At 40.6% G+C, this 23,624-nt stretch overlaps 1 protein-coding gene across 4 annotated transcripts in view; it reads right to left on the bottom strand.

Moving 5' to 3' along the window:
• Window positions 1-3,157: 3,157 nt before the first annotated feature.
• Window positions 3,158-23,624, bottom strand: part of LOC117889540 (sperm flagellar protein 2-like) — a 74,679-nt gene continuing 54,212 nt past the window's right edge. For all 4 annotated transcript variants that reach the window (XM_034793897.1, XM_034793898.1, XM_034793900.1 and 1 more), the window contains 5 exons: window positions 5,671-6,845; window positions 5,335-5,552; window positions 5,040-5,248; window positions 4,822-4,945; window positions 3,158-4,698 (listed from right to left, as the gene is read on the bottom strand). In XM_034793897.1, coding sequence (XP_034649788.1) covers window positions 4,323-4,698; window positions 4,822-4,945; window positions 5,040-5,248; window positions 5,335-5,552; window positions 5,671-6,845 — 2,102 coding nt within the window. In that variant the 3' untranslated portion in view covers window positions 3,158-4,322. The remainder of the gene's footprint in view (window positions 4,699-4,821; window positions 4,946-5,039; window positions 5,249-5,334; window positions 5,553-5,670; window positions 6,846-23,624) is intronic.

Genomic DNA, 23,624 nt, shown 5'->3' with positions numbered 1-23,624 from the left:
TGGAAAAGAGAAGACTGAGAGGGGACATGATAGCAGTTTTCAGGTATCTAAAAGAGTGTCATAAGGAGGAGGGAGAAAACTTGTTCACCTTAGCCTCTAAGGATAGAACCAGAAGCAATGGGTTTAAACTGCAGCAAGGGAGGTCTAGGTTGAACATTAGGTAAAAGTTCCTAACTGTCAGGATGGTTAAACACTGGAATAAATTGCCTAGGGAGGTTGTGGAATCTCCATCTCTGGAGATATTTAAGAGTAGGTTAGATAAATGTCTATCAGGAATGGTCTAGACAGTATTTGGTCCTGCCATGTGGGCAGGGGACTGGACTCGATGACCTCTCGAGGTCCCTTCCAGTCCTAGAATCTATGAATCTATCAATAAGTAGCCTCAGTGAAGCATTTGGTCAGCTTCTTAAGAAAGGACTATTCTCAGTAAGTGCCCAATCAAGAAACACTTAACTGATTACAGGTCTCTGGAATAACAGAGACCTGGTGGGATAAATTACATGATTGAAGTACTGTCAGAGATAGATATAAACTGTTCAGGAAGGACAGGCACGGCAGAAAAGGTGGAGGAGTTGCATTGTATGTAAGAGAGCATTATGACTGCTCAGAGCTCCAGTACGAAACTGCAGAAAAACCTGAGAGTCTCTGGATTAAGTTTAGAAGTGTGAGCAACAAGGGTGATGTCGTGGTGGGAGTCTGCTACAGACCACCAGACAAGGGGGATGAGGTGGACGAGGCTTTCTTCTGGCAACTAACAGAAGTTACTAGATCACAGGCCCTGGTTCTCATGGGGGACTTCAATCACCCCGATATCTGCTGGGGGAGCAATATAGCGGCGCACAGACAATCCAGGAAGTTTTTGGAAAGTGTAGGGGACAATTTCCTGGTATAAGTGCTGGAGGAACCAACTAGGGGCAGAGCTCTTCTTGACCTGCTGCTCACAAACAGGGAAGAATTAGTAGGGGAAGCAAAAGTGGATGGGAACCTGGGAGGAAGTGACCATGAGATGGTCGAGTTCAGGATCCTGACACAAGGAAGAAAGGAGAGCAGCAGAATACAGATGCTGAACTTCAGAAAAGCAGACTTTGACTCCCTCAGGCAATGATGGGCAGGATCCCCTGGGAGAATAACATGAGGGGGAAAGGAGTCCAGGAGAGCTGGCTGTATTTTTAAAAAAATCCTTACTGAGGTTGCAGGAACAAACCATCCCGATGTGTCAAAAGAATAGTAAATATGGAAGGCAACCAGCTTGGCTTAACAGTGAAATCCTTGCTGATCTTAAACACAAAAAAGAAGCTTACAAGAAGTGGAAGAATGGACAAATGACCAGGGAGGAGTATAAATATATTGCTCAGGCATGCAGGAGTGCAATCAGGAAGGCCAAATCACACTTGGAGTTGCAGCTAGCAAGAGAGGTTAAGAGTAACAAGAAGGGTTTCTTCAGGTATGTTAGCAACAAGAAGAAAGTCAAGGAAAATGTGGGCCCCTTACTGAATGAGGGAGGCAACCTAGTGACAGAGGATGTGGAAAAAGCTAATGTACTCAATGCTTTTTTGGCCTCTGTCTTCATGAACAAGGTCAGCTCACAGACTACTGTACTGGGCAGCACAGCATGGGGAGGAGGTGACCAGCCCTCTGCAGAGAAAGAAGTGGTTCGGGACTATTTAGAAAAGCTGGACGAGCACAAGTCCATAGGGCCGGATGCGCTGCATCTGAGGGAGCTAAAGGAGTTAGCAGATGTGATTGCAGAGCCATTGGCCAGTATCTTTGAAAACTCATGGCAATCGGGGGAGGTCCCGGATGACTGGAAAAAGGCTAATGTAGTGCCCATCTTTAAAAAAGGGAAGGAGGAGGATCCGGGGAACTACAGGCCAGTCAGCCTCACCTCAGTCCCTGGAAAAATCATGGAGCAGGTCCTTAAGGAATCAATTCTGATGCACTTAAGAGGAGAGGAAAGTGATCAGGAACAGTCAGCATGGATTTACCAAGGGCAAGTCATATTCTGCAGAAAAGGACATAAGGGTTACAGTGGACGAGAAGCTGGATATAAGTCAACAGTGTGCCCTTGTTGCCAAGAAGGCTACTGGCATTTTGGGCTGGAGCATTGCCAGCAGATAGAGGAGAATGATCACATCCCTCGATTCAGCATTGGTGAGGCCTCATCTGGAATACTGTGTCCAGTTTTGGGCCCCACACTACAAGAAGGATGTGGAAAAATTGGAAAGAGTCCAGAGGAGGGCAACAAAAATGATTAGGGGGCTGGAACACATGACTTATGAGGAGAGGCTGAGGGAACTGGGATTGTTTAGTCTGCAGAAGAGAAGAATGAGGGGGGATTTGATAGGTACTTTCAACTACCTGAAACGGGGTTCCAAAGAGGATGGATCTAGACTGTTCTCAGTGGTGGCAGATGACAGAACAAGGAGTAATGGTCTCAAGTTGCAGTGGGGGAGGTTCAGGTTCGATATTAGGAAAAACTTTTTCACCAGGAGGGTGATGAAGCACTGGAATGGGTTACCTAGGGAGGTGGTGGAATCTCCTTCCTTAGAGGTTTTTAAGGTCAGGCTTGATGAAGCCCTGGCTGGGATGATTTAGCTGGGGATTGGTCCTGCTTTGAGCAGGGGGTTGAACTAGATGACCTCCTGAGATCCCTTCCAACCCTGATATTCTATGATTCTATGACAATGGACCTTGGGAGATGCCAATCAACATCTGAGTTTTCCTGGGAACGTTCAAACTAACATGTAAACAATGGCGTCGGCCTGCAAAAAACTGAGTCATGCATGGACATGTGATTTGCCCATGTGACTACTAACTCCATCTTGTTTACTGTGACTTTGCACAGAAGAAAAGGGGTTTCTGCCCACAAGAGAAAGAATATAAAAGGCCCTGGAAACCCCTCCATTTTGTCTTCAATACTGCTTCTTACTTCTGGAGGAACTTTGCTACACTGAAGCTCTGAACAAAGGACTGAATGACCCATCCAAGCTGTGGATGTACTCCAGAGACTAGATTTGTGGCTGCAGTTTATTCCATCACTGCTACAAGCCTGAACCAAGAACTTTGCCACTGTTGTATGCAACTGATTCCATTTAACCAATTTTAGCTCTCATCTATATTTCTTTTTATAAATAAACCCTTAGTTTTTAGATTCTAAAGGACAGGCAACAGCATGATTTGTGAGTAAGATCTGATTTTTATATTGACCTGGGTCTGGGACTTGGTCTTTTGGGATCGGAGAACCATTTTTCTTTTACTGGGGTATTGGTTTTCATAACCAGTCATCCCCATAAGGAGCGGTGCTGGTGGTGATACTGGGAAACTGGAGTGTCTAAGGGAATATCCTTGTGTGACATATGGCTAGCCAGTGGGGTAAAACTGAAATCCTCTCTGGCATGTTTGGTGTGCCTTAATAGTAAAGGAAACCTGGCCTTGGGCTGTAACTGCCCTGCTCTAAGCAATTTGTCCTGAATTGATACTCTCAGTAGTGTCCCGCCAGAGGCCACATCATTACAGCTCTCTAGAAAAGTCTTTTGCAGGGTAAGTTTGACAAACGTTAAACCTAAATGAGATCACAGTAGTTGTCAGCCAAGATAGAACAGAAAAAATAATTATCAATCCAGTTAGGAAAGATGTGGACAAATTGGACAGAATCCAAAGAAGAGTAACTGTCATTTTGAAGTTTTTAAAAACAGGTTAAACAAATATCTGTCAAGGATGGCCTAGGTTTACTTAATCCTGCCTCAGCGCAGTGTCTGGAATTGAGGACCTCTCAAGGTACCTTTCAGCCCTACATTTTTTTATGATTCTATACCACTTCTAATAAACTGAAAGACAATTTTTTGGATGGGGTGTGGCCCAGATTCACAGGATACAGGGGAATGGAATGGTTAATTAGTATTTCTCATCTGATTGTTAAAAAAAAGTAAGGACTTTATCAATGATCTTTCTTAAACACTATTTCAAGACATTTGTTTAAACCAAGTTTGTGGCTGAGATTACAGGCAACCATATTGGATGTAGTGTACTACAATTCAATCATGAATAATAAATTAAAAGAAACTCATACTGTCTCCCAAATGAGAGGAGCCAGGAGCCACTAATGGCATGAAGTCCTCTAGAGTAGCATTTTTTAAATTATCTTTGGGTTTGGTCCTGGTATTGGTTTTATATCAAGTGTATATGGGCAGATCAGAGAAGCTATTGGAGATTAAGTAGTGGACATATAATGGCTGCCATCTTGGCAATGCTAAATTTTCAAGGAATGTTACAAAAATCTCCATGCATGATTCAAAAATGAAAACTGGGCATTTTGCACAACTCTAATCACTCCCATAATGACTATCAAAATCAGAGTCTGAGGAGCAATCTGATCTTCCATTAGTAATCATATAGCCAGTCTGTAGTCTTCTATGTCTCTGCCAAGCACTATTCCACAAATGAATAGCCTTCTCTGGGTCAAACTTTTTGATGTCTGGGGAATTCAGCTGAATTATCATGAGATCAGTCACACTTTCAGACATTCCTTTAGAGTGCAGTTGCATCATGGTAAGCTTCATTTGACTGAAGCCACGCTCTGCCTCAGCTGAACTTGCAGGAAGTGTTAGGATCAAATCTACCAGCATCAGAATGTTAGGGTACTTGTGAGAGTAATCTGAGTTCACTGAATCCCATGTCAAACTCCGAATGTTCTGAAATCTAAAAAGAATAGCAAAAAATAAATTAAAAAATTGGTCATGTAGATTTTCCATAATCTTTAAACACATTGGCTTCAAACATTTTTAGTTTGATGAACTTGCACAATTTCAGTATCTTTATTACCTGTCATATAGCTCTAATTTCAGCATGCTCCATTCAGTGTCAACCTCATCAACTTTTACATTGGCACCTTCCAGTATTGGTTCATAATGCTTAGTTAGGATGGACACCTCCCTTTCACCAAATTCTGTACCAAAGGTGAAAGAAAACATCTGCATAACTTAAAGAAAAACACAAATAATTCGCATTTATTCAGATAGTCAGTGCATAGTTTTCCATACCTTGTTTGATTTTGTCTGGCCAAAGTTTAAAACTTCCAATGGTGGTAGCTCTCAAAACATCTTGGCTGGCATCACAAAAGCAATCATGTAGCCTCCTCACCAGATTACTTAATACTTTGGTTCGTACTGGTAAGATATTTTCATTTCCTACAAGCTGGTGACCATGAAAGTGTGTAACTGCATCAACTAGCCGCTCCTTTGGACCAGATCTGAAAAATATAGAATACAAAACAAATATTAATCTTTTTTTACACTTTAAGGTAAAACATCTGGTGTAATGGTTAAACACACTCACCTTGTTTTATACATTTGGAGTGTTTCCAGTGTCGACTGCATGGTTGCAAATATATCTGCAATGGAAGAGTTACGATCCTGAGTAACCCGGGACAGAATGTTGAGTACATTAATGATATCCAGCAAGAAGTGAGAGAACTTGACAACCTCCATTTTCAGAAGAAGCTTTAGAAGGCCTTTGACTTTTTGGTGATTTGAGGCACTTGGGTCTCCTTGCATCTGAAACTCAACGAGAAAAATAATACATGTCAATGAAAATGGTGACAAACAAGTAATCATGAGTTTGCTTTTTTTTTTTTTTTTTGGTCAAGTTACATACAATTTTTAAAGCACTTACCTTATTCATATGCAGCAGAATTGCAGGGTAACCCTTAAGAAGGATCTGGAGAGCTGTCTGTAGGCGAGAAAGCCATCGGGTGCCTCCAATTCGAGAGGGAATCGCTGGACGCAGCTTAAGGGTTTCATATATGGATTTGAGATTGCTCTTATTTAGAGGTGAGTTATGATAAAAGTAATATATATTTTGCAAGAGACCACTTAGAGTGGTGTATAGCTGAATGCTTTTCAGTGCTCCCTTATAAGCCAGTTCAAGTCGATGAGCAAAACAATGCACAGATTGTACACAAGGCTGAATTTCCTTCAGCAGCTTAGCTACCCCATTGTTTTCTCCTACCATGACATCTGCACCATCACTCCCAAACCCAACTAATTTTCTTGACCAGTCTTGACTTGACAGATTGACCTGAAGATTTATTTGCAAAGTTTTCACAATGGCATTTTTTACAGTTGAAGCATCAGACTTGTCAACCGATTGAACCCCAACAATCTGGCAGTGGACTTTTCCTTCAAAGGCAAAGCGTATATATACAACTGCACCTTCTTTGATTGCATTGTCTGCCACTCCATCACTAATAAGGGAGAAGAACTTACATTTTTCGAGTTTCTCTTTCAAGGCCCTACGTTCTACTTCAGCAATATAATGTATAAATGTTCTTGCTGACTTATCATTTCTAAACATATAACCAATGTCCACACCTTTCATGTCATCCAGTTTGCACATCCAGTCAAGGTCTGTGAAAGGACGTCCACACTTGGCTATAGCATGGCATGTTCTAAAAATATTTTCTATTCTTCCTAAAGTTACTTTGCTCATGCTCTTTAACATCTGCTCAGTAGAAGCTTGGTCTCCTGTAGCATTGCTGGCAGCTTCCATGCAACTAGCCCAGGCATGAGCTTCACTGCTGTGGTGTATATTTATAAATTCAAGCTTAAAGATGTCAGTCCCAGAACAAAAATTATGTATGTTTTCCCCCAAGTTCACATTATGCTTGCGACACAGGGCACAGAACATTATTCCTCTTTTATCATCATACTTTAACCAGGGGTATTTCGATAACCATGTTTTCAGAAACTGGCGATTCCCCTTTGCTTGATGTTCAAAACACTGTTTTTCTTTTCCTTCGTCACTGACTTTGCTCTTGTTGCCTTTAAAATGCTTCAATGCTTTTATGGCTATAATTAAAAAAAATAATTATTTGGGGCTTGGTTGTGATTAGAACTCATACACTCACAAACTTTAAGGCTAGACAGAACTATCATGATCATCTTGGCTGACTCCTGCACATCACAGGCCACAAAACCTCACCTACTACTCCTGTAATAGGCCCATAACCTCTGACTAAGTTACCAAAGTCCTCAAATTTTGATTTAAAGACTTAAAATTACAGAGAATCCACCATTTTCTCTAATTCAAACCAGCAAGTGACCCATGCCACAGAGAAGGGGGGCGGGGGGAACAACCCAAAAACCCAGGGTCTCTGCCAATCTGATCTGAGGCAAAATTCATTCTTGACGCCTAATATCACAAAGAGTTAGACCCTGGGCATGTGGGTGAGATCCACCAGCCAGGGAAAGAATTCTCTGGGTAACTCAGAGCTTTCTCAATCTAGTATCCCATCTCTGGCCATTTGAGATATTTGCTAACAGCATTCAGAGATGGTCTATTTGCCATTGTAGGCAATTTAATCATACCATCCCCTTCATAAACTTATCAAGCTCAAATCGTGAAATGTTAGATTTTTTGCCTCCACTACTCCCCTTGAAAGGCTGTTCCAGAATTTTACTCCTCTGATGGCTAGAAACATTTATCTAATTTCAAGCCTAAACTTATTGATGGCCAGTTTTTATCCATTTGTTCTTGTGCCAACATCTTGTGCCTTAACTTAATAATTCCTCTCTCTTCCTGGTATTTATCCTCTGATGTATTTATAGACAGCAATCATATCTCCCCTCATCCTTTATTTTGTTAGGCTAAATAAGCCACGCTCCTTAAGTCTCCTCTTGTAAGATAGGTACTCCATTCTTCTGTTCATCCCAGTAGCTCTTCTTTGCACGTGTTCCAGTTTGAATTCATCTTTCTTAAAAATGGGAGACCAGAATTGCATACACTATTCCAGATGACATCTCACCAATGCTTTGTATAACGGTAATAAAAATTCACTCTCTCTATTGGAAATACCTCACCTGATGCACCATAGGATTGCATTAGCCTTTTTCATGGCCACATCACATTGGCAGCTCATAGTCATCCTGTGGTTGACCAATACACCTTTCTCCTCCTCTGTAGCTTCCAATTTATATGTGCCCACCTTAGAGAAGAAATTCTTGCTGTTGAACTATAAGTGTTTGAGCTGTCACTTTGTATACTAAATTTAATCTAATTTCTATTACTTCAGTTTTCAAGATTGTCTAAATCTTCTTGTATGATATTCTGGTCCTTCTCCATACTGGCAATACCTCCCAACTTTCTGTTATCTACAGATTTTTATTAGTGCACGTCCACTTTCTGTGTCAAGGTCACTAATGAAAACGTTCAAAAGGACTGGTTCCAAGACTGATCCTTGAGGAACTCTACTAGTAACCTTCTTCCAGCCTGACAGTTCACATTTCAGCATGACCCATTGTAGTTTCCTCTTTAACCAGTTCCTTACCCACCCTTCGATTGTTGTACTAATCCCCATCTTCTCCAATTTAACTAATACACCCATGCATGAGAAAGAGGTGGAATAAGCGCACCTCTTACACCCTTTGGGTCTGGACTCCTAAGAATAATCTTGTGCTACATGCTTACTTACTTCAACCCAAAGCAAATAGATGGTGCAGATTTTTGGCTCCACCTATGCTCCTTGCTGGCCGACAGAAAATTTGCTGCTGGTATAGAGCAGTAGAAAACCACTACTCCCCGGGAACAAGGAAGAAGAGGAAATGTGATTCACGGGGGTGTCTCTGAGGCACAACGTCTGTGAGAACTACTCCTGGGATGGTGAAGCTTACACATTGCCCATTACGCATAGTTGTGCCTAAAATCACCATCTAGCCAAAAAAGTTTCCTGTTCTAGAAGTTTATTCTCCTCGTGATAGGTATGCATGAGGTGATGACTTGCTGAAATGACTAATATTTCAAGATATATGTTGCAACACATCACCGTTCATGGAGGCAGGCTCCTCAATGCAGGCCTGGTGGGAACCCCTCAAGCTTGGTTTCCACAGAGGTCATCTTGCACCATCCCTGCAGTACTACCTTTTTGAAGGTCAGCTGCCAATTCCTCCTTAGGGGGAAATGAAATACTTCTACAATTTATTTATTAAAAAATAGCAACAAAAACCTCAAAATACATAACAGGAAGGCAGATTACTGGTGGTCTATCACAACACATATTGCTAGAAAACAGCAATTATAAATAAGCAATTTTCTCTAATCTAAATACATTTCTGGTACATTCCCCACTCTCCAGGGATGTCTCTAAAATAAAAATATAACATCAAAAATTCTCAACAAACTGTTGAGAATATATTTGTATCATCACAAGCTAGATAGAAATACATATAATAGAATATGAGACAGAGAGAGTGGAAAAGACTCCATGAATGGGACTGGTCATGGATAAACACCTCTAAAACAAACAAACAAACAAACTAATAGAGATCCCAAAAAGTAAAATAAAATTACTGAGGCATGGATTGAAACTTTGGACAACCTAGAACAGAAAGTTTCCATAATGCTGATAATATATAACAAGGGCCAAATTCACTAATGGCATATGAAGGTGCAAGACCATTGATGTCAGAGGAATTATACCTGCTTAAACCAACAGTAATATAATTTGATTCCTCTCTAAAACCAAAATCTAATAGTTCTTGGTAAATGTGTGCATTGGCAACAGCTCATAATATAAACTGCCTACAGCAACAAGACAGTCACATCTAGTAGAAAATGGCTCATATCTTTGCTGATTCTCTCACCTAGGAAAAACACAAGAAATTTAAATATCTTCTCTGAGGGTTCAAAGACAGCAACTATCTAGAGAGAGAGCAACTGACTCTAATTTTTATTTTTCTAGATACACATAGTGCTCATAAGGCCTTCATATGTAGGTAACACAAAAGATATGACCGATATCAAATCTGAATCTTTTCAGGGAGAATGTGTAGGCTTGATCAAGAGCAAAGAAAACAAATCTACCCTTTGTTTCCTTGGGTCTTTCATCCACTCAGATCATAAAGGCACAATGAAAAATGTCAGCTAGCAAGTCAGTCTTTTTGTTTAATTCAGTATGACTTCATCTTTTCATATATTTGACACTAATACAGTAGAAGAGAATGCTCTCTCCATGATTGTCTGAATAAATCAACTGCTGTTATGACATGGCAAGGCTGCAACTCTAAGGTCTTGTCAAAACCTGTTATGTATGAGGTAAATCCACTATGGCAGGAAGCCTTGGATTTCTTTCCATGCAGGAGATTTGCAAAGCAACCATGTGGTCTTTCTGCATGGGTATACTAGTGTCCCAAGTCATGATCAGGTGATGCTGCCCTACAAACCTAGCCCATTTTAGCCCTGGCTATAGCAGACTATACCAAACTCTCAATAGGCCTTTGGAGGATGTAACTAGAAGCATCTGAGTAAGCATATATTTCCTATCTATTGCCTTAGCAACAGCTAGAATGGAATAAGGATGCCACCACAAAGTGGGTCAGAATAGGTGTGATGGGGTAGTCTGTCCCCTTATGAGTTGTAAGGCCTAGGGGTCAGCCCACCCCGTCACATGGCATGTCCCTTTAAGATTTTGCGGAGGTCTGATTTATATAAGGATGGAGGAAATAGGAGATATTGAAAGAGAGGAAGTGGTTCTGAAAAGAAGCAATGTTTGGGAGGGAATCCCGTTACTATTTCTTTCAGGGCCTGGGACAAGGAGCCTTGCAGAGTGGGTAAGGCAAGACTCACCTCTCTCTCAGCCAACAGGAACGAGCTTGAGGAAGGAAACCAGCATATATGCTTCTTCTCCCTCAAAGTAGGGGACATACCAGCTGAAGGCTGGCTTGCTTGAACCCTCCAAGCTTGCAGCCTAGTAGGGGAAAAGGGACCAGCTGAAGTAAAAGCAGGCTAAGGCTCTACAGTTAACCTAAATTACAATCCCCACCTACAAGGAAAAGAGCTTGGGGACTCCTGTCTTAAGAAGAGATATGAGGGACTGCCTGAACTGCAACTCCAGCTCCAAACAAACGGCTGTGGGGGAATCCTGTCTTAAGGACAAAGCAAGACAAAAACGGGCTTTATGAAGTACAACCCAGCTTCTACCAAAGAGGCCAGGAGTAGCCTTAAGGAAGCTCCTCAATAACTGGCTGGGGAAAAGCGACATGAGGATACAGAATTCCAGAGCAGGAATAGGGGAATCTGCAGCCCCTGTGAAAGACAAGGACAAAACAGGGAAAAGGTAGGAGCAGCCTGAAGAAGCAGCAAGGGATTAGAAGGAGCAGTTCTTAGCTACCTAAGACAGGGTCCCTGGGCTGGAACCCAGAGGAGAGGGCGGGCCTGGGTTCTCCTCTCTCCTCCAGCAGGAGGAGAGGTGCAGGCCGTGGGACTGAAAGAGGCAAAAGACAGATGAGTGCCACATGGGGGTCAAAGGCCTAGCATAAAGAAGACTGGACTCTGGATTTTTTCCTCATTGGACTTTTCTGTTGCCCTCAGAAGGGGAGTGAGGTGACAAGGGCAGGCTATGGAAGCTGCAGACTGCTACAACACCAGTATGATGGACAATATTGGGTGCTAGAGCAGAAGAACCCCTGCAGTGCTGTGTCCTGGCACAAGGGGATGCTCTGTGAGTTTGCTCCATAGTATATTACACCCTATTGTAATGATTAGTGCAATCCTATTCAAAGAGGAATATGATCTAAGAATTGATCAATCTCAGTCCCTAGTGTCTTCTAGTGAGGGACTAAGGAATAAGTTCTGTACTCTTACCCCGTGAGTAGGGGTCTTTTCCACAAGAAGTTCCATTGAAGAAAAAGGGGCTATTTATTGAATATATCTGCTGAGTAGTACTGTACAACAGTGGCAGAATCAGGTCTTAAAGGAAAACTGGTGACCTAGCTATCCAATTCAAAAACTTGGGAAAGTGAGATCCTGCAAGGCAGTCATTACACTTATCTTCCCTTGTGTAAATATATTTGACCTCTGAAGAGTCACTAGTTTCCTCTGTGCCATAATAGCACTCCCCCCTGTCTTCTTCCTCACAGGTGTCCCTTCAGTCCCAAACAGGCATCACAGGCTGTAGTGCCAGTGGAAGAGTTGGCATTAGTAGCACAGTCACAAGGAGCCATTGAGTACACCATCATAAGGAGTGCCAGTGGTAAGTGTGCTAAGACTAGCACTGGCTGTGTGACAAAGGTTCTGATGGAACAGTGCACAAGCCTTAACACTAAGCACAGACAAAGCTCTCTCTGGTTTTTCTCTGCCTTGTCATCAAGAAGGTGCTTTGAGGTACCGATATCAGTGCAAAGGTCCATCTTATCATCAAAGTAATTTGTCTGGTAGAAGACATCAAATCATGTGATATCCCCTGCTGTTACTTTTTAAGATCCACTGTCTCATATACCTGTGTAACACTATTTCAAGCAGGGTCACCAGAAGTCTTGGTTGAGTGCCAGCAAATACACAAAGCTGGTCCCCTCTTGACATGGGCTGAAAAGCACAGTTTAAGGCAATGTCTCACTTCACAAGGAGGAAGTGGGGTGAAGCACCAACAGAATGAGTCACTCAAGGCAGTGCACTGTGTATTCTAAGACAGAAGAATCTGTTGTATAAACCAGTCCATCCTGTGCCAAAGAATTGTGCAGTAAAATCTAAGCTTTCATTAAAAAGTTAAATTTTTAGACCTTTTGATTGCCTTAACTCTTTCCATGTGAATTAAATTTAAACAGGTATGGTGTGTTTTTCTTGAGTCTTCAAACAGCCTGAAAATTGCTCTGAGAGGTGTGAACTGCAACATACAAGTCAATGCTATGCTACTCGGACAGTAATGACAATTTAAATGGTCAAAATTTTAACAACTTTGCTGCTTAGCTTTTAGCAGAGACATTTAGCTAATGTACTTATCCATTTTTGTTGACACAGTGGTGGACAATGGAGAGAATAGTGGGGCATCTGGTTGCTGTAATGAGAAACTCTGACTTCAAGTCCCTTCCATTTCGACAGGGCCCAGAAGGCTTTTAAATGCTTTCTAGAACTTCTGACATCAGGTGACATATAATCACACTCCTCCAGTTAGTCATGGCTTTGCTGAGACTGCTGATGTAATTGTGTCTGTCCACGAAGAATTTAATACAATTATAATATGGGCATTTTCTGAAACCGCTGGAGTGTCTTCCTTTCTCCACCCTATAAGTGAGGTCAGCAAGACAAAAAGAAAATAAGGCAGCAAGTGTGCTGATGTTCAGATCTAAAGAGTTGAACTGTGGGATGGGAGCAGATGAACACTTGGCATATTGAAAAAACTGAAATCTAAAAAGAAACAATCTTTGTGCTGAGGAGATTCATGACTCGATGCTCAAGATATTGAGTATTCAATGTGTTGAGGCCTAATCTCACTGTGTAATCAGCATCATGAAAGCCAATAAGTTAATGCCTTGTTAGAATCATAGAATATCAGGGTTGGAAGAGACCTCAGGAGGTCATCTAGTCCAACCCCCTGCTCAAAGCAGGACCAATCCCCAGACAGATTTTTGCCCTAGATCCCTAAATGGCCCCCTCAAGGATTGAACTCACAACCCTGGGTTTAGCAGGCCAATGCTCAAACCACTGAGCTATCCCTCCCCCCATTGTTGAAACACCAGACAATTTGGTGAAACAAAAAAAGACCAATGCACTCATGGCACAGAAATCACCTATGCTCTAAATGGAGCAGTAACATAGGAACTAAGTTCCAAAAGGGTCAGTAGTGTAATTGGGCTCCTCAAAAAATAGGAGCCAGGCATAGAAATTTTTTTTAGACCAAACGTACTTTTTTAGGCCCTGATTGTGCATTCTTTCCTCAAATCAACTAATGTTTGTTCAATAGTAGTCCCGCTGAATTGAGTAGTCCCACTAAATTGAGTTCATGAAACTACTTATATAAGCAAGTAATATCCAATGTGAGTACTGGTTGCAGAGTAAGCCTTTAATATTAGGAGCCTGACCAAGGAAAAAGATGCAGGAAAAAAATGCTGTACAGCATCACTGCAAAGCAGACCCTTACCACTGAAGTGCTGACAAATCCTGGGAAGCTTCTCTATTGACAGATGTCAGAAAGCAAATCACCTTGGAATTTGGGGTGCAGCCTGAGGAACTTAAAAGAAGTGTGCAAGACACCCTCTGTGTGTGCTCCAACAGCTCAGAAAACTTGAATGATGAGAATTCATTTGGAATCACAGACCCAAGAGTACAAAAAGCAGGATATCCACTGTAATAACCTATATGTTTTCCAGTCATACCTTATATTGTGAAATAAATGGACTGGATTATTTGAAACTTCTATAGTACCTTTTTCTATTGGCTCTAACTCACCTGCATTCTACATTAGAGTGAAACCTGCACAACAGACTACCCTTCATAGCAACCTTTTGTCTTAAAACACACTTCTGCTTCACTTTACTAGAAGATCACCTTCTGGAAACAACTGGTCTCTGGCAGTCTGAATGGCTGTTCAGTACAGATTTTGCTGCAATTTTTAACTAGCTGTCAATTTCTACTTACTGAATTAACTTTAATTTTCAGATGTGGGATTTTAAAACTTAACAGCTTTATTCCAGTTGTATGTAGTTTATTATTTAGCTTTAACAGTAGCTGTAAATTTAGCATAGGGATAATCTCTCATGTGCAGTTCTGCCCATTGATAATTAAATTAATAAATAGCTATGAGCATGAGCTCATTCAATAGTTCCTTAGACCACTGGACAACCTCCATCTACAAACTACATATCAGAACCTATATCTTCATCTCTTGGTATTTGTGTTAGAAGACATCCTGGTGTAGGCCCAATCCTGCAAATCATTAAGCATGTGTCTGCAGAATCAGGGTCAAACTGGACTCCTCACTAAAGAAGAAGTATGGCCCAGTGGTTGGGGCACTGGCCAGGGACACAGGACACCTGGGTTCAATGCGCAGCATGCCACAGACTTCCTGTGTAACCTTGAGCACGCCACTTAAACTCTCTATGCCTCAGTTCCCCATCTGCAAACGGAGAGGAGAGGAGATGGGCGCTACCAGGATAAACCACCCATTGTAACCATGAAAAGGATACCTTTACAACCAAGGTGGTCATGAGATATGTAGATGTAGACCCCTCACTAAATTCCTTTCTTTACTTATAGAGATTGTTTGATTTTCAAAATTGAAAAAAGGCAATATAATCCGAACTTTTAGGAGTTAGCAGTCTTCTTTCTTTCCTCCTCATAAGCATCCATCAGCTGCTCTTAAGTGAATACATGCAAAATCTGCTGTTGGATGAATGAAATGTCCTACTGTATTCCCAACTGATTTGACCTTCTTAAAAAATGTTCAACTGAAGTACAATTTTATTACTTGCCTCCCATACTCAGCAGATAATTTCATGGTTCTGGTGTAAAATGGGAGATCATGGGAGGAAAGGCAATATCGCAGATAGCCAGAACCAGTCCCATGTAGCGCTCAGGACAGAAATCCTGAACTCTACACTGGCTCCCCATTGAATAGAGAGTGCAGCCCTGGGGTGATGAGTTCATGACAACCTATGTCTCACCTCCCACGTATGGTGATGTGCACCCTTAAGGCAAATGGAGAGACCAGTACTTGCATTCACGTAATTACAGGCAATGCAATTGTTTATGATTCTTTCACAGGGTATGCCAGAGGGATATAGGGTGAGAAGGAGGCTTCTTGCACCATATCCCACACCTTCAATAGGAACAGGGAAAATCTGGCCCATTGTATATTAGAGTACCTCAGAGCCCTGCTTTGAGACTCACAGTCTTTTGAAATTATATTCTTCCCTCTCAGTTCTAATTGTTAATATTGTAAAAATTTTCATTGCTACATACACACGTTTAACTTTTTCTCATTTAAATCCATTTCCATTATCAATGATTATTTTAAAGAGCTGTTGCTACATTTACTATCATATTTTCTGTTTTTCACCTCCCTTGTCCCCTTCAACTGAGGATTTTAGTATGAAGATGTGATTTTTTTTTGTTTTAGCTGTTTGAATCCTGGTTCCTAGAGCCTTTGTGGCAAAAATGCAGTCAAAGCTATGGAGCCAGCTGTGCTCTACAGCCAGAGACACTGAAGAGCATCATGAAGAGATGAACTCCCCCTTCAGAGGCTGCTGCCTAGTGATTATGCTCTACCCACCTCCTTCATATACCCAGAGAGTGGAGACCATGACTGTTTCTACATGGGATTGTAGTTTATATAGTTACGGCATTGAGTATGCTTAGTGGATTCCTGATCTCTCACCAGGGAGTGTGGGGCTGAATCCTTCTGTCTGATAGCCAATCAGAGGGGCCTTGAGGAGGACACACCTCCATAGTACAACACTCCTATCTGACAGCTCTGAAATGGCATCATTGATCAGAACAGAATACTGAGCCTTCAGGAAATGAAAGGATGTGGTTTTCCGAGTGAATCTCACCCAACTACAAGAGGTTAACCTTTCTGATTAGTTTATAACTCCTCTTCCCTTGTGGAAGTCAGCTACATGGAAGATATTGCAGACCTAAGGTCCATGGGCCCAGTGAAGGACTGGGATCCAAGTGCTTCTGCACCTCATTCCCTATGACCAGGTGTTGGGCTTTTATTATTATTTGCATTATTGTCACCTTTCTAGCCTCACTATTAATATGTAGTTGGCTTATATAGCAATAAGGAATGCAATACTCTTTACTGGCATTGCTTCAGCCAAGGATTTGGCCAAAAATGATAATGTCGTTTATATCGTCATACACCTAGATGGATTCCAAAACACTTTACAACCTCAGTAACTGTGTCAGGTTTATCATTCATTCACACCCAAAGACACACACACCCTTTTAGGACAAGAAATGAAATTCCACGGGGAATTTGGTAACAAAATATTACTTACATCAAGGTAACACTCTGTTTGCAAGCTTTTGACACAGTTCCGTGTGACATCCTCATAAGCAAATTAGGGAAATGTGATCTAGATGAAATTACCAGAAGATGGATACACAACTGGTTGAAAGACCATACTCAAAGAGTAGTTATCAATGGTTTACTATTAAACTGGGAGGGCATATCTAGTAGCGTCCCTCAGGGGTCAGTCCTGGGTTCGGTACGATTCAGTATTTCCATTAATGACTAGGATAATGAAGTGGAGAGTATGCTTATAAACTTTGAAGATGACACCAAGCTGGGAGGGAGGGATTGCAAGCACTTTGGAGGACACATTGAAAATTCATGACCTTGATAAACTGGAGAAGATGAAATTCAATAAAGACAAGTGCAAAATCAAATGCAAAACTACAAAATGGGGAATAACTGTCTAGGTAGTAGTACTGCTGAAAAGGATTTGGGGGTTATAATGAACCATAAACTAAATATGAGTTGCTAATGTGATGCTGCTACATGTAACTAGTCTGACTGCCCCACACTTCCTTGGTTATGCAGTCTAACAAGTTGACAGCTTGAGGTGGTATGGCTGTAGAGTTCTGCCATAGTTCCTTATTTCCAACAAAAGTTATATTCTCTATTTACAGGTAGAGGATTTTAATATTATGTGGGGAATAAGCAGCACCAGCAGATGAATGGCGAAGAAGTAAGGACTATGGGCAGATCCTCAGCCGGTGCAAATTGTCATATCACTGGAGCTATAACAATTTACACCAGTTGAAGATATGCCTCAAGTATCTTAGTTTCATATAGAGGTTGTTTGTTTTGAAGACAGAGGGGAAATAAATGTAAAAAAAATGATATATAATGTGTAAAATTATTTTTAACTAAGCTATTTTCCAAAGTCAATAATTATTTACTGATATATACAACAACTTTAAGTGTTAACATGTTTCAATAAGCAATGAATCCAGATAACATATAATAACATAGCAAATATGTCCTTTGAACTAAATTAGGCATGTTACAACAATAAAATAAAACTACAAAGTAAAAATAAAATTATATTTTTAAAGGCGATAGAAAAAAACCCAGTAACAAATAATAAATTTTTTGTACATGTGCCAAGTGAATAAGAAAAACCATTTTAAAAGGGCAAGCAATAAGGATGGAAGAAGTAAAGATGAATCACACTGCCTGAATTATTAGAGAGGACACACGAGACAAGCCCTGAAAATACAAAGATCAATTTTTAAAGAGCCTCAAAAGTTATCACTTATAGATTTTGAACTTGTTTCAATTTCAGAGGTAAACAATGCACTTGCCCAAACCAAAGGATATCACAGGAATGACAGAGATGACAAATTATATGAGCAGCAAAATGTGAAGCAGTAAGAAGACCCTTGCAACAATTAAGATAAGAATTATCAGATCTGGTTGAAAAATAGGGAAAATGTTTAATGAAAGTCTCCCTACCCCTTTTGTATTTGAAACCAAGTTTCAATAATTTCTGATCAGCTCTTGATGTTGCTAAGGGCTGGCTATGTTCATCATCAGAGGCAGTGGTATTTAAATAGTGGGCAAATGAGCGAAGTAATTGTGTGTGTGCATATTCATGTGTGTGCAGTGGGGGGGGGGGGCAGATTTTTCGTATACCTTGCTGATGAATATCTTAAGCCCTAAATAGATACATATAATATATTTGTAGGCACAAACATGTACGTAAAGCTCTTTGGGATTCTTCTAGATATAAGGTAATTATGTACAAGCGAAGATTTTAAGCTGTGCAAACAGATTTTTGAAATATTAAAAGAATGAAACCTACATGATTAAGTAAGAGATCTAACTAGAGAGGTAAATGATAAATAAGAATCAAAAGAACCACTAGTAATGGAGTTCTGATTACCTATCCCTACAAACAAAACTAGAGCTCCCACTCATATTTAACATCAAATTGCAGCTAAATAGATCTTGATTTGTACTAAAAAAGTGCTGGGAAATGGACATAAATATGAACACCTTTTAGTATACAGTATAGAAGATATTTGAAATCATGGGCCCAGTTCTGAATTCCTTACTCAGGCAAAACTCCCACTGAAGGACAGACTTTCAATTGAATTAAATGCAGTCTTAAATTTAGCTATTTCAAATCCAATGATGCAACAAAATTAAACTGATGACAGGCTTACAGTATCTGCAGTTTTTGACACAAATAGTGATAAGAAGATGGTGGCCACTGGCTGTCTTATATTTGGTAAATATTGAAATAATAAGGCTTGGGATAAATTCTTACTACAAATAATCTGTCATGATTGATTAGAAAGATAACCTTCAAACTGTACCTGCCCTGAATGCCGGAGAGCCGCTCAGGTCTAAGTTGTCTATTTTTCACCGTGTCTAAATTTACAGGTATTCTTAATGATTTTTGGATTTAGAATAGAGAAGTAAATAAAGACTTGATTCATGGTTGTTTCAGTTGAATGGCTAGCTCTACAAATTGGACTGATATGGTTCATACAGGTCATGATTAGGAAGAAATGGCAGAATCTACAAACATGCCAAGCATATCAATTATAAATAGAAGAAAAGAATTGGGACAGAATTTATTTTAGTTAATTTGGAAATGCAAATGCAGAATTCAAAATAGGATTCATTGGGGCACATTTAGTAAAATATTAATAAGTTCCAGAAAACAAATTTTTGGAAATTAATCCAGTCATAAGAAGGTGCTGCTGAAGAAAATCAAAGGAGATCGGATCAGACAAACAAATAGACAGTTGGATTTTGCTGACAAGATAGACTATATCCAAAGAGACTGGGGAAAAAAAGAAGAGAAAAATGTTGACTGGGAATTAGTGGCTCAATTTCAGATCTGTCCTGGGTCGTCTATTACAGAACAGGGACACCCTTACTAGAGAACAATACAGCACATTCATCGGGGTATACATTAAATTACCATAAGAAAACTGATCAAAAGACTTTATGGACCCAACAAACACTGAAAATTCACCTCAAATTAATACAATGACACTAACATAAAAATGTTTCTTAGGTTTCCTTGTTAAGTGAGAGACTGCACCAGCATAAATCTAGGTCCAGTACAAATCTGTTTTTTTCTCCATCGATGCTCAGAGTTGTTAGTAAGGTGTCTCCATAGAGAACCAAGGGTGAAGGACAGAACAAAGTTGTCTGTGAAGCACCAGCAGCTCTTTAATACTTTACAGTCCTAGGAAACATAAAACTGTTTAAAATTTGATTTTTGATATGACTGAATTTTATGTCCTCACCCTATTGTTAAAATATATTGGATTTGCCTTTTCTCCTCTGATTTTGTCAATCTATTAAATATATCAGCCTTTTCTCATTTCAAAAATATTTTCCATCCAAATTTCATGTGAAAAGGCACTTTACATCTCTGTTTCTTCCAAAATTAATTCTTTCTTCTGTTTTTTCCTCTCTTTTCTGGTTTTCCAGAGAAGTTAATTGAGAGACTGCATTTAATTCAAAATTCTGCTATATATAATCACAGTAATGTTATACCCAGTCAACTTGGTACTCTGATTCTTAAATCCTTTGCCTGGATTCTGATGAGGCTTCAGATCAATTTTAGGATTTTTGTTATTTACATGCTATAGAACAGGGGTTCACTGCACCACAATCCCCTTCTGACAAAAAAAAAAAAAAAAATACTACATGACCCCAGGAGTGGGGACCGAAGCCTGAGCCCACCTGAGTCCTGCCACCCGGGTGGGGGGGCTAAAGCCCCACTGCCTGGGGGAGGGAAGGGGCAAAGCCAAAGCCCAAGGGCTTCAGCCCCAGGCAGGGGGCCTGTAATTTCAGCCCCACTGCCCAAAGCTGAACCCCTCAGGCTTCGGCCTCAAACAGTGGGGCTTAGGCTTTGGCTTCGGCCCCTGGCCACAGCAAGTCTAAGCCAGCCCTGGCAACCCCATTAAAATGGGGCCGTGACCCAGTTTGGGGTTCCGACCCACAGTTTGAGAACTGCTGCTATAGAAGACTTGTTCTTTTAATTTTATCCAAATGTGCGGCCTTGCCACTTAACCGCTCTAGTGGTGGGGAATAGTACATATGTCATAGAGGTATTAGGATTAATATTTGTAGCTACTATATATCTGTAAGTATCTGTATTAATGCCTAATCCTATAGCCCATACTCATAAGTAGTCTGGTGACTTTAGTATCACAAGTAATCTGAGGACTACTCACATGAGTTAGGATTGAAGGATTAGGCACTATAATTATTATTCCTTATTATTATTATTTGGTTGGGACAATGAGAGCTCTAAAAGTTTAGGGGTTGTTGGTGGCCTGGATGAGTGTGATTGGCCTCAATGACTAGGGAGCCTAGATTCTTGTGCTAAAAGACAAGAAGAGACAGGAGAGGGAGAAATTAAAGAGGTGTGCTGTTGTGCTGTGATCACTCTGTATTACACAAATCATAACTGTCTTATTGTCATATTATCCTCCCTTGTCTGTTGGTTTTATCCACCTGTTGTTTCTTGCCATATACATTGAATGTAAGCTTTTTGGGATAGGGATAATCTATTTTTATACTTATATGTGTTTAGTGCTTAGAAGACATTACCATACTACAAATACTACTACTAATATGGATATAAACTAAGACCAATTAGTTTTGATCCCAATGTTGTCATCTCTCTGGTGAATGGCATATCAGCAGACAAGAACTGAAGTCATTGGCTCATGCTGTTGTGCGTTAGCTTATTTGGTCAATAAAGTTTCCACCATCCATGATGTAAGTAAGAATGAGGTTTCCAACTTTGCACATTACCAAAACCTGGCTGGACAATACTGCTGGACCTGTATTGGTGCAGTTGGTCTCATTTGGCTGTTTTGTACAGTTGGAACTGAAGAGGATTGCTGAGGAGGTGGCGAGTCTGTGCTGTTTGTATCCAATCTACTGCATAGGTCTTTCACCAAAAATGGATTGAATACAATATGTCCATCTTATGTGCGACAGCCCAGATAAAAGATGGTACTAATCTTGGCATACAGATCACACCAGTGTTCCTATCTGAGTCCCTGCTGCTGTAGTGTTAGATTCGCCTGGACCGTTCATGATCAGCCATTTAAACGTCTATTCTGATGATTATTCATCTGAATAAATTCAGTCCTCCATGAGGGCCATGGCTGACCACAATCTTGAGCTAATATTTGGATAAGGATTGGAGGTGGGTTGGCTGGATATATTACCTATGTCTTTGGACCAATACCTCCTGCAGAAATAAAAGATTGCAGCATACCTTTTTCATTAGGGCATGGGAACTGTTTTGATGGTCTGCTCTTGATGGAACAAGAGCACTTTGAAGGAGAGGACTGTTCTTCCAACAGACTACTCTATTATTGTTTTCAGTGGGGTTTTTAAAGCTGTTATACTGTGGCTGTGCAGGAGACAAAGAAAAAGATTTTTTCTTCTACCATCCCATCCCCAAAATCTTGTTCTACAGACTTTTTTCAGATGACTGATAACTTGGACAATCCAACTGACTTCACTCAGAGGATGACTTTAGTTTGGTTTGTGAGGAAACTCCCTTTTACTTTGTGGAGGCACTTTGATTCTGACCAAACTGTCTGCTTCTGTGGAAGCAGGGCAACTGTTTGGGGGACAAATGCTGCCATCTGTTTCAGCCAGTGGTACTCTGTGAAGTACTGGAGGGGGATCAACCTCAGTTCTGGATTCATGTCCTTCCTGAAAACTGGGGAGGTTCTGAATCCAGTGATAATGCAGACTGTCAGTGCCTCTTTTAAGAATATGCTGCCGGCTTTCTTAAAAAACAATTGATAAGGTTTTTGTTCAAGATGCCAAAAATTGATGTTGATTTATCTGGTTAACTATAGTCCTGTACCTAATCTTCTCTTCATGGTTAAAATTACCTAAATAGCTCAGATTTCCTTGATTCTTCTCAACTGGGGTACCGACTAGGTTACGGGACAGAGATTATGTTGATCGCATTGATTGATGACTTCATCCTATCAGTGAATAAAGGCTGTGCATGCTGATATCTTTAGATATAAAGTTGCTATGGACCATATATATGGACCATGGGGGAAGGGACAGGGTTGTCCTCAATCTTTTTCTCAAAGTTCCCAGAAAGTAACGTTTGGCAATTGCCATTTCTCCGTGAAAGTGCTAACTGCAGGGTTCCTTCTTGTTCAACATTTATATAGGATTTTTAGGAGGGTGAGTGAGATAGCACGAGCTGCATTGCTTTCAACAGACAGATGATTCCAATCTATTATTTCTGTTCCTTCTGCCCCAGATAGTACAGTAAATTATCTTTTCCAGTGTTTGGCTGTATTGAAAGTGAGCTCGCTAAAGCTCAATCTAGATATGTTGATTGGCTGGGGAAACCAATCGGAAGATATGGTGAGGATTATATCTGCTTCTCTGATTAAGGTGTCTGTCTCTCACTTCTCACTCACAATTGCAAATGGAGTATCTAGTTAGATTCCTAATTACTGCAGGATGATCACATTTCAGCAGGAACCAGACTGTTCTCTTTGATTTGTGTCTGGCCAGGAGGTTGAGATTTATTGATTTATTTTGGGAGGCAGGGGAGGGGGAAGATATGTATGTTATTACCATGAGTCATGCCTTTGTCACTACAGAAGTAAATTACTGCAATGTGCTCTTTGTGGGGCTACATCTTAAATCCATTCAAATGCTGAACAAAGTGCAGAATGCAGCAGCCCATTTGTTAAGGAAGATATATATCTATCAGGACATTACACCACTGCTTGTTATCTTCACTGGGTACCTGTAGGTTTCTAGGTAGAATTTAACGAGTTATTTTTGATCCTGTGGGTTCCTGGCCACTAACATTACCATAATA

This window comes from Trachemys scripta, chromosome 17 (genome assembly GCF_013100865.1).
Source record: "Trachemys scripta elegans isolate TJP31775 chromosome 17, CAS_Tse_1.0, whole genome shotgun sequence".
Lineage (NCBI taxonomy): Eukaryota > Metazoa > Chordata > Testudines > Emydidae > Trachemys > Trachemys scripta.
Note: the sequence above shows the minus strand (reverse complement) of the source record. Positions and strands in the feature narration are given on the sequence as shown.